This window comes from Elephantulus edwardii, unplaced genomic scaffold (assembly GCF_000299155.1).
Source record: "Elephantulus edwardii isolate Elephantulus edwardi_28Jun2011 unplaced genomic scaffold, EleEdw1.0 scaffold00116, whole genome shotgun sequence".
NCBI classification, from domain to species: Eukaryota; Metazoa; Chordata; class Mammalia; order Macroscelidea; family Macroscelididae; genus Elephantulus; species Elephantulus edwardii.
In genome coordinates, this window is record NW_006399866.1 from 1632628 (window position 1) to 1643969 (window position 11342).

The 11342-nt window shown below is 44.6% G+C and overlaps 2 protein-coding genes across 2 annotated transcripts in view; one reads left to right on the plus strand and one right to left on the minus strand.

Annotated features, from left to right (window-relative positions):
* HMCN2 (hemicentin 2) overlaps positions 1–11342 on the minus strand; it is a 193960-nt gene that overhangs the window by 100248 nt on the left and 82370 nt on the right. Inside the window, 1 exon segment of the mRNA XM_006892600.1 lies at positions 1340–1467. Coding sequence (XP_006892662.1) covers positions 1340–1467 — 128 coding nt within the window.
* On the plus strand, positions 3762–4880 carry LOC102862308 (uncharacterized protein C4orf3-like). Its single transcript, XM_006892596.1, has 2 exons — positions 3762–3766; positions 4649–4880. The coding sequence occupies exons 1-2, from the start codon at positions 3762–3764 to the stop codon at positions 4878–4880; spliced, it is 237 nt and encodes a 78-aa protein (XP_006892658.1).

Below are 11342 nucleotides of genomic sequence, written 5' to 3' on the forward strand. Positions count from 1 at the left end.
ATATTTTAGGCTTTATGGGACAGACAGTCTGTTTCTATTACTCAAATCTGCTGTTGTAGTGAGAAAACCCTCACAGACAATACATAAGCAGATGCGTGTGGCTGTGTTCCAATAACACCTTATTTATGGACACAGACATTTGCATTTCATATTTGTCCTTTTTTTTTTTCAGTCATTTAAAAATGGGAAAGACCATTCTTCACTGGAAGGCCACACAGAAGTGGCTGGCGGGCTAGGTTTTAGTTGCAGTTTGCCCCAGGTATCTTAGATGACCCCTTTGGGCTCTAAGATGACAAGCCCCCTGCCCCTTTGATGGGACCATTCACACTGAATGGCTTCCTTTAAGGGAGCTCCCAGGGTATAGTTCATAGGCGTTGTCCTAACCTAAAGGCTGGGAGTTCCCAGTAGTTCAAATCCACCAGTAGCTCCATAGGAGAAAGGTCCAGTCTCCTCCCATGGCAACTTCTAGCCTTGGAACCCTGAGAGAAGGTGGCTATGAGTCAAAGCTAACTTGATGGAAGGGAGGGAGGGAGGCTTCCTGGGAGAGGGTCCTGGACACCCAAGGACTGTCCGCTGGGGGGACCCCAGGCCTTCTGAACACTGCCCTCAAAGATGAAAGTGCCCTTGGAGGGAGTAAAGCATGATGCCTGGTACCCAGCTGGCACTCATTCAGCGGTAGCTGTTGTCAGTGCGCCAAACCCCTTGGCTGGGGATTGGAAAGGGCCTGTGTGGGGACAGCAGGAAGGAGCCATGATGGCATAGGGCATTATGTGACAGGCTGCTAACTGGTTTGAATCCACAAGCCACTCCACAGAAGAAAGATGAGCCGGTCTTCTGTTCAGATGTACAGCCTTGTAAACTCGACAGAGCAAGCTCTGGTAAGGAATTGTGCTGATAATGCAAAGGTACACGGTTCAAATCCACCAGCTGCTCTGAGGGAGAAAGATGGGCAATCTCCTCCTATGTGATTTATTGCCTCTGGAAGCCCACTGGGGGTCAGCTATGAGTCAGGTCTGACTTAATGGTACACAACAACAACAACAACAACAACAACAACAAACTCGACGGCGGAGTCAACTCAACAGCCGAGGTTATAATTTTTTGGTTTTAGGTGCACAGGGTTTCAGAACGGCCTCTGACGAGCTTCTGCCTCTTTACACCCCCCACTCTGGCCTCCTGTGACTGGGCCCACACTCTGTGCAGAGATGCTCACAGATCCCCACCCTCCCACTGCACACCTCCCAGGGCCCCTCCCAAGCCCCAGGTGTCCTGTCACCCACGGAGGAGCAGGGCCCCGCATGCTGGGAGCAGAGTCTGGAGGGAAAGGCCCAGGTCCTACCTTGCACCTTAAGGATGTAGCGTCTGGAGGTGGACCCTGCAGGGTTACTGGCTGTACACTGGTAGTGACCACTGTCATTGACCTGGACCTGGGTCAGGTGTAGGGAGCCAGATGGGAGGAGGTCATGCCTGCAGCAGGAGAGGGACATTGGTAAGACCCCAATCACCCAGGCTCCTCTGCAAAGGACTCAAGACCCTGCTCAAACCAGTCACCTCTCCCAGGAAGCCTTCCAAGACTACATCCATTCTCATAGTGCGGACATCTGGGCCTTACTTAGGTTCAGCCCTCAGAACTTAACCTGCCCTCCATTCCTACACACACACATACCCTTTGCTTCCCTGAGCCAAGGCTGGAGGGCTGCCAGGCATGCTAGGGCCCACCCCTGCTGGCTGACAGGCAGAGAGCAGTAGATGAGGGTCTCACTGATTTGGGAGTGAGTTCACATTCTGAACTCTTCCTAGCTGTGTGTGGTCTTGGGCAGGTTGTTTTACCTCTGGGAGCCTCCATGTTTTCACCTGGAGAATGGGGACAGGGTCAGCCCCTGGAGCTGGGGAAGAACCCACTGTGTGCCTGGCAAAAAGCCTGGTGCCTGTTCAAGGTGTCACACCTGCTCATTGCCAGCCACAGCACTGCATGGTGGGGTCAAGACCCCCGGGCTGGGAAGAAGTCGCCAGCCCCCAGACCCTCTGCTCTGAGTCCCCAAGCCTGCCTGGTTCTCAAGACTTCTGCTTGTTCTCTTGCCTGGATCATCTAGATGGCATTCTAGGTGGGAGCTGTTGAAGCCCCACTCCATCGACATGACCCCCACCTCAAATGAGCCCATTTTGCTGAAGTCACTTGGCTCCTTTTCCACAGGAACCTCGACCCCCAGCCAGACTCCTGTATCTGGGCCAGACCCCAAGGGGCCCCTGCAGACATGATGTCACCAGCCCACATGTGTTAGCTCCCTGCAGTTCTGGCCTCCAGAAAACAGGGAGGACAGCTGTGACCATTGACCCTGCTTGGCCCCAAGAGTTAGCAAAGCCAGTCCTCTGGCCTCTCACCTATCAGAGGTCACCAGATGGCTCTGGGTTCCAGTCCTAGTACCCATCTCACTTCCTGTCGAGCCCCAGCATCCTCCTTTGCACCCCACTTCACACAGTTGCAAGAACCATATAAGATGTTGCAAGCAAAGGTCAAGGAACATAACATAGTTATCAAACTTGCTATGTGACCTGGAGCTACTTGCTTTCCTCTGCTGGGCCTCAGTCTCTCCATGTGTGACCTGGGGGACCAATCCCCTTGCCCAGTGACTCCCTCCATCAGTTTGTTCCAAACATCTGTTGCAGGATTACCCTCCAAACTGAGAGTCCTCTCTCCCACTAGCAAGAATGACAGAGTGGGAGACACAACTTGTCACATGAGCAAGGAGTTTATTCAAAGAGGAAGTAATTTTGGGTGAAATTGTTACATTCCCACCCAGTGTTGCTCCTCCACCACAGACCTTTCCATACGCTGCCTTTTCTTTTCTTTTTTTTTTTTTGCTGCCTTTTCTAATCATTGGCATTCATGCCTGAAGGAGTCACTTGCCCCTCACAATCGTCATACTAAGAAGATGAAAGTGTGTGAGCCAGAAACTTCACACCTTTCCCCCTCTTCATTTAGATAGTCGATTTCTAATTTGCCTGTCCCTCTCAGACCAGTTGGGAGAAAGATGGGCCACCTCCTCACATGCAGCTTACAGCCTTGGGAACCCAATAGAAGGTCCGCTATGAGAGTCAGTTCTGACTCCACAGTAATGAGCAAGGGCATGAGTGATCAAAACAGTACTCTGAGGAGACAAGCGTGTTCCTTTCTCTAAAGAGTCTTCTGTCCAGTTAGAATTTTGAATGTTTACATCCACAAGCCAAGTCCCGTCTAGGGTAAGCCATCCGACTGCCGTCACAGTGGAGCAGCTAGTTGTGTTCTGTCCAGCACATCCCAAGCCATCGACACAAACTGCAAACTCAGAAATCCACTTTCCTGCGTTTTAGACTGACTGGTCCCTTTACTCTCCACCTTAGCCCCATGCATGGGCTAAATCAACAGGTCAGGAGTTCTCATGACTCCCTGAACATTAGACAGTAACCCCTCTTCCTTAGCAGCTGTGCGTGCTAGGTCAGCAGATGTCAATGTAAAACGTGAAGAGCTCACCCCTTCAATGCTGTGTTCTCCCTCCTCTGCTCACCGGGTGGACCCCGCTGGTGGTCACTATGAGCCAGCACGGCGGGTTGCCTGCTCACCCCCTCTTTTCTCCTGGTCTGAGACCTTAGTGCAGGAAAACCTTGAAGGATTGATTAACTTCAAGCCAGCAATTGGCTTGCTCCAATTTGAAGTCTCTTCTCCACTCTAGAGTTTTAGATGGGTCTACATGTCCATTCAAACAGTTTCCTAACTCAGAGATATGAGGTGTGGCCAAACCCTCTCTTCTTTCAACAAAGCTGTATCTCTTTGGGACAAAGAATTCCTCCCTGTTTAGCAAACCAAATCAAGTCCTGGCCAAAGGCAGAGTTACACTTTCCCCCTATAATGTCCAATAGCCAATATTCATTCCTACCATACATTTTAGGGACCTCTGGTGGCCTAGTGGTAAGAAGCTGTGCTGCAATACCGAAAGCAAGCAGTTCAAATCCACCAACTGCTGGACAGAAGAAAGATGGGCAATCTCCTTCCATGCGATTTACTGCCTCTGAAAACTCTGGTCAGCTATGAGTTGGTCGATCACACACAACAACAACAACAGCAAATTCTCAATTATGATAACCACAGTATATAATTATTCATTTAGTCCACATTGTCCTTCCTTTCACCGATTCCAATAAACTTTTCATTGTCTATCCATTAATCTCTACTCTCTTCATCTGTCCTATAACCATACTAGACTGATTTTCTCCATATGTAAACTTTTCTCTAGCCTTTTAATAACAGCTGTCTTACACAGCATTTATCCTGTTGAGACTGACTTATATCTATCAATATGATGTCCTCTAGATTTGTCCATGTTGGGTAGTGTTTCATTGTTTTTCAGCGCTGCAGAGCACTCCATCGTATAGATGTACTAGAGTTCTCTATCCGTTCCCTCCTCTTTGGGCACTTGGGTTGTTTCCATCTCTTGGCTTTTGTGAATAATGCTGCAATAAACATAGGCGTGCATAAATGTATTCATGTCACAGCCCTTTTTTCTTTGAGGTATATTTCTAATAGTGCAATAGTGGAATCAAATAATACTTTTCTTCTCAATGTTTTAAGAAAACATCAGGGAAATACAGACGTGCCTGCCGGCTTGCTTAGAGCCTTGGTCGCTGCGGGGAGTGAGATGGAGCCGGGCGCGGAGGCTGTGGGCAGTCAGGATGGTCTCCGCGAGCGGAGAGGCTCCACTGGGACAGCGAGGCGGGAGCAGAGCCACAGTGTGCAGCCTTACTGCGGACCAAACGGAATCCCAAGGCATTCCTACTGGTTAGACCTTTGGCTTTTCATTCTGTTCAACCTGGTGTTGTTTTTCTTCATGTATTTTATGCCTTGAGTGGTTTGGCTGTTTTCTAAATAAAGAAGTTGACATCTGGACTGGCTTCTGAAAATGACTACGTATTTCGTGAACAAAAGAAGACAGGATTGTGCTTTTGCTGCAGAAGAATTTCTTCCTACAACACCTTTTCATTCTATTATTCATTTCGTGACTTCTAAATGAGGAGCAGTTGCACCCTTTTACAAAATTAAAACTGGATCCTTTTGCTCATGTTTAAAAACTTCAAATTTTTAATAACTTTATAAAGGCTAAATAGAAAAATATTTATACTTTAAAGATTTCATATAATCCCTAATCATGTCTTTCATTTAATTTTCTGAGGGTTGGTCAGAGTTTAATATGTTGTAAATAATGTGGGATAGTAAAATGAGTTATTTATACATTCAAACACAAATTACTCAAAAGCAGAGTTTAACAGAAGAAACAAAATGTTCTTAAATTGAATTTAGATGCTCTAAATAAGAAGGTTTTCTAGCAAATGCAGTTGCAATAGATATTGACTGTAAGTACCAGATACAAACTTAGAGGGAGTAGATAATATCCAATAATAAGAAAGCCGTATGTGTGCCCTGTATGTGTTACCTGGAACCTGCCTCTCTCCCTTAAACCGTTGAGTTCCCTAAAATTGTGTTTTGAAAGTCTTGTTTTTTGTGTTTTTTTTTTTTAAATTTGGTTGCATTAAAGATGCTTGTGACCAAAACCTGATTTTTATGTCTGTGGCTTACTTAAGTACTCAAGCAGGTGCAATGAGATATTTCATTTGAGTGCTAAGAACTAGGCCTTAGTATTAGGGACAACAGTAAACAATATAGACCAAAATCTTTGCCTTCATAGAGATTACATTCTAGTTTAGTATGTTTTAAAAACCTTATTTATCTACTATGTATGCTAGTTTATAAAAATAACATCGATTTTGGTTGTAATCTAAGAAATTCTTTTGTGGTTTTCAGACTAATTTCATGTATGTGAGTGAAATGACTTCTAAAAGTTTTAGGTGAACTGGTTTTATAATAGTCACAATAAAATGTTTATAATTTAATTTGAAAATGTTAGGATGTGAAAAGCTCCATCTAACACCAATTAATTAAATACTGGCAGTGCTTGATGGAAAACTTAAGTAGACAGTTACCCAGTAAAGATACATGACTGGGCACCAAACCATGGCCACACCTGCACAGGTTTTCTTAATTGGGAGCCCTGCCCTTGGCCATCTCTTGGGTAGGCAGAAACTTCACCTGGTCTCTGTGCTACACCCATAACTGTCTACCGTAGCCAGCAGAACTGTCTCAGACTAGACAACCTTATTTGCACATGCTGCAAAATGGCCTTTCTAGCCCATTAGCTTTGATCACTTGGCTGGGTGGGACTATGCAAACAACTCATGATGGTCAATTTTACTGTCCCACCAGGTTTAAATTTAGCAGGTTTAGCAGCAGCAGAAAGAAAGCTTGCTATCAGCAAAAAGAAAAAGCAGAGAATACAGTATAGGTCCTTTGAGAGTCAGAAATTCCTATGTCAATCTGACCAGGGCCTAGAAAGAGTGACAGCAGTTGCAGTGGAGAACCAGAGACCAACAAGAGGTAGCTCTTGACCTGGGACTCCTTAGCCTAAGGAGCTAGAGCTAGGGACTTATGCCAAAGCTTTCTAGAGGGTGGGGGAGGACAAGACACCGTAACTGGCAAGACTAAGAGAGCTTTTTTAATGATCTAAAGCCTCAAAGCTGAAGGTCAGAGGACCTATGAGCATGCATGATAAGCTTGCTTTTTATTTTTAAATTTTTACTTATTCATTGTTATACATTTTTTTCACTCCCCTTCCCTATCCCTTCCCGCCAGGCCACTTTGCTGTGAACCTCTTGTTCCAGATTATTGTCATACATATAATACCTAATATATTCCTTTTGGACCATTCTTCTCATCTGTTCCAGTGCAGTGTTCCTGATATATCCATTCTTTTCCAATTCTCCCCCAAAACCTCTTTATCAGGCCTGTTTTATAACAGCAGTGTTAATGCGTTGTTTGTCCTTTTGTGGCTGAGATACTTCACTCAGCATAATGTCCTCTGGGCTCCACCAAGTTGTGAAATGTTTTATGAGTTAAATTTTTCAAAGCTGTATAAATGTACCATAAGTTTTTTTTATCCATGTATTTGTTGATGATTGCTTCTATCTCTGCTATTGTGAATAACACAGTAATAAACACCTGTGTTTATAAAAAAAAAAAAAAGAAAACATCAAACTGTGGTTGTACTGTTTAACATTTCCACCAGCAATGTAGGATGGTTCCAACTCACCACATCCTCACCAGCGTTTGCTGTTTGCTGTGCTTTGTAACTTTGCTGTTGTTGCTGGGGTGAGATAATATCTCGTTGTTGCTTTGCATCTGTCTAGTTTGAATATTGCACTAGAACGCCGAGAAGCCAAGACAAAGGAAGAAACCAGGAAGTTAAACAGATTATTTCAAAGGGCAGCTCTGGATGACAAAGCAAGTATTATAATGAAATGTACAAAGAGCTAGAGTCAGAAAATCAAAAGGGATGAACTCACTGAGCATTTCTCAAGATAAAGGACTTGAAGAACAAATTCAAGCCTCAAGTTGCAGTACTTAAAGATGCTATGGGCAGAATATTGAATGACCCAGAAAGCATCAAAAGAAGACAAAAAGTACACAGTCACTGTACCGAAAAGAATTGGCTGACACAGAATAATTTCATAAAGTAGCATCTGATTAGGAACCAATGCTAATAAAGGAGGAAGTTCAAGTTACTCTGAAGGAATCTGCAAAAAAATAAGGCTCCAGGAATTGATAGAATACCAATTGACATATTTCAACAAACAGATGCAGCTCTGGATGAGTTCACCAGGTTGTGCCAAGAAATCTGGAGGACAGCTACTGACCGACTGACTAAAAGATATTCATGTTTATTCCCATTACTAAAACAAGTGATCCAACAAAGTATGTATATTATTGAATAACATCACTAATATTACATGCAGGCAAAATCTTGCTTAGAACTACCCAAAATCGACGAGAACAGTACATCAAGAGACAACTGTCAGAAGCTAAAGTTGGATTTAGAAGAGGCCATAGCACTAAGGATATCATTGTCAATATCTGATGGATCTTGGCTGAAAACAGAGAGTACCAAATGGTTGTCTATTTGTGTTTTATTGACTGCAAAGGCATGTGACTGTGTGGATCACAACAGATTGTGGCTAACCTTGAGAAGAACACGAATCTCAGAACACTTCATTGTACTCATGCTAATCTATACCTAGACCCGGAAGCTGTTATACGAACAGAGCAAGGGAACACTGCATGGCTCAAAATCAAGAAGGAAGTGCATCAGGGATGTATCCTTCCCCCATAACTTTCCAATCTATATGCAGAATAAATCATTCGGAGGATGGACTTTATGAAGAACAATGTGGCATCAGGATTGAGTTGTGCTGATGACACAACCTAGCTCATTGAAACTGAGGAAGACTTGAAGCATTTGTTGCAAAAGGTCAAGGATTGCAGTCTTCAATCTGGGTTTCATCTTAACAACAAGAAAACAAACATTCTTATCACTGGGCCAATTGGCAGCATCCTGCTAGATGGAAAAAGGATTGATGTTGTCAACAACTTCACCTTGCTTGGACCCATAATTGACACTCCTGGCACCAGCAGTCAGGAAGTAAAAAAAAAAGAGGTGCTTTAGGAAAGTCTGTTGTCAGGGATCTCTCCAGAGTGCTAAGTAACAACAATGTCAGTCTAGAGACTAAGGTGCACCTGATCCAGGCATCTCAGTTACATGCTGTGCATCCAAGAGCTGGACTAAGGATGACAGAAGAAGGATCAATGCTTTTGACTTGTAGGGCTGGAGAAGAGTATCAAGCATACCAAGGACTACCAAGAGAACAAACAGGTCTATATTGGAGAGAATGAAATTAGATTGCTCCTTTGAGGCTAGGATTTTAAAACTCTGTCTCACATACTTTGGGCATGTTGTCCAGAGGAAACCCTCTTTGGAGAAGTATATCAAGGTTGGAAGGGTGAAGGGTCAGTCAGCACAGAAAGAAAGACCCTGGATGAGATGGATTGACACAGTGACTTGGGCAACAGAGGCAAGTGTGTCCGAGACAGTGAGGGTGACTTAGGACAGGCACAGTTCAGAGTTGTTGTTCATAGGCTTGCTGTGAATCTTAATCTACTTGATGGCACATAACAACAAATTTTATTTGCATCTGATTCACTAGTGATGTTTTTTAAATAAAATTTTTCTTCTATATTGGTTTACTTACAAAGTTCATTACATTGCTTTTCACACCAGATCTTTCCCATTTCCTTTACCCACCTTCCCTCCACCCATCAAATTGTGTGACCTTATGATTAACTACCTACACACACACACACACATTCTCACCCCTCTGCTCCCACCTTCCCTCCCTTGAATCCTCCTATATGTTCTATAATAATGGCCTTATACAGTATTTATCCTTATGGGACCGAGTTAGTTCACTTAGCATAATGTTCTCCAGTCTCTCGCAAGTTAGGTAGTAATTTACAAAATCATGGCTCTTGTGTGCTGCATAGAATGTACTGTAATCTCTCAATCCATTCATTTGTGGTTGAATATTTGGGCTGTTTCCATCTTCTTGTGATATTGAATAACGTTATGAACATTGGTGTACAAATCTCTGTTTGTGCCTCAGTTCTCATTTTCTTGGGGTAGATTCCAAACAGTGGAAAAGCTGGGTTATATGGAATTTCTATGGTCAGCTTTTTGAGGAAACACGAAACTGCCTTTCACAGTGATTGTACCATTTTACAATTTCAACAGCAATGTATAAGAGTTCCTATCTCACCACATCCTCTCCAACATTTATTACTTGCTGCCGTGCTAAACTTTGCCACTGTTACTGGAATGAGATGATATCTCATTGTGGTTTTGATTTGTATCTCTCTTATTACTAGTGATTTTAAGCATTTCTTCATGTGTTTGTTGGTCACCCGGATATCTTCCTCTGTGAAAAGTCTTTCCATATCTTTTGTCCGTTTTGTAATTGTGTTATCAGTCATTTTCTTGTGGAGGTCCTGTAGGATTCTGCAAACTTTTGAAATGAGACTCTTGTTTGAAATGGTATTGCCAAACTTCCCCCCACCCCCACCCCGTCAGGAGGCCACAGGTGGCTCTGATCCAGGCAGCAGGAGGTCATTCCTTGGGAATGCTGTGCAGGGACACAAAGGCATTCCTCTCCTGAGAAGCCGTCTGACAGAACAGGTGAATGGACGATGCTAGGGTTTGCCAACAAGTGACCCCAGTGTGAACCACTATCGTGCCACCTACAGGCTGACTTTGTACCGAAGGTTCCAACTCACTGTGCCTCAGTTTCTTCATCTGGAAGTTGAGAATGATGTGCTTACCTATGTCATGATGCAATAAAGTGGCCGTATCTGGGGCACAGTAAGTCCTCAGTGAACAGCCCTGCCATCACGAACGCCCTGCTAGTACCAGGGGTCTCGCCTGTCAATCTACAATCACATGGGTGACTCTGTGCTGGTCAGTTAGTCTTGAATGTTTAATCCGTTCCAGGATGGGTAAATGTTTCCTCTGTGCTGCTTCACTTTCTCAGTCTGTGTTTTCTCATCCACAAGAGTTTTTCAGTTAAATTATATTGATGTGTCAACACCCATTTGGCAAGGGCCAAATTCATTTGCAGCTAGAACGTACACACTCAGTCACACTCTGGACTGGGGCGCGGTTCCCACCCCAGATCTTAAAGCAACACCTTGGCTGGAGAAACAGGGACAGTGCTGGGGGGAGGGAGGGTGGGGTGGACTGTCAGTGGAAAGAGGACCAGGAATCCAGAGCTCTGTGTCCAAGGTCCAGCTCTGCTACGGACATGCTGGACACACTTGAGCAGGGCAATAGACATCTCTGGGCCTCACTTATTCAGAGTCACAAAGGAAGCTCTGGACTCAATTATCTCAGCAATTGCTATCAGTTCTCCTGAGAACTTCCCCCTCCCACCCTCATCAAGCCCTCCGCTTTCAGGAGAGGAATCCAAGACACCTCCAAATGTAGAAACAATTCTTAACAATAAAGTAGGCACCCTGATGTCTTTCTTATAACCAGCACACTCAGATCATTTCTCCAAAGTAGACAACTATGTCACAAAGAAGAGTAGAAGAGGGAGAATCCACTTTACAGATGGATAAGCTAAGGCCTTCGAAGGTCAACGAACCCACAGAAGCTGTGTCTGCTCTAACTGATCCAGCCATGCACTGCTCGGCTCCCTCCATGACTGCCCACTGCTTCCCACGCTAAACCCAAGCTTCAGCAGCAAGGTCTCGGGGGTCTGCACTGTCAAGGCCTGTCTGACCAGCAGCCTCCCTCCCATGCATCTCCTGTGTGGTGCCTGTATCACCTGCTCTCCAAAGCAGGGCAAGCCTCTCTCTCTCTGTCTCTCTCTCT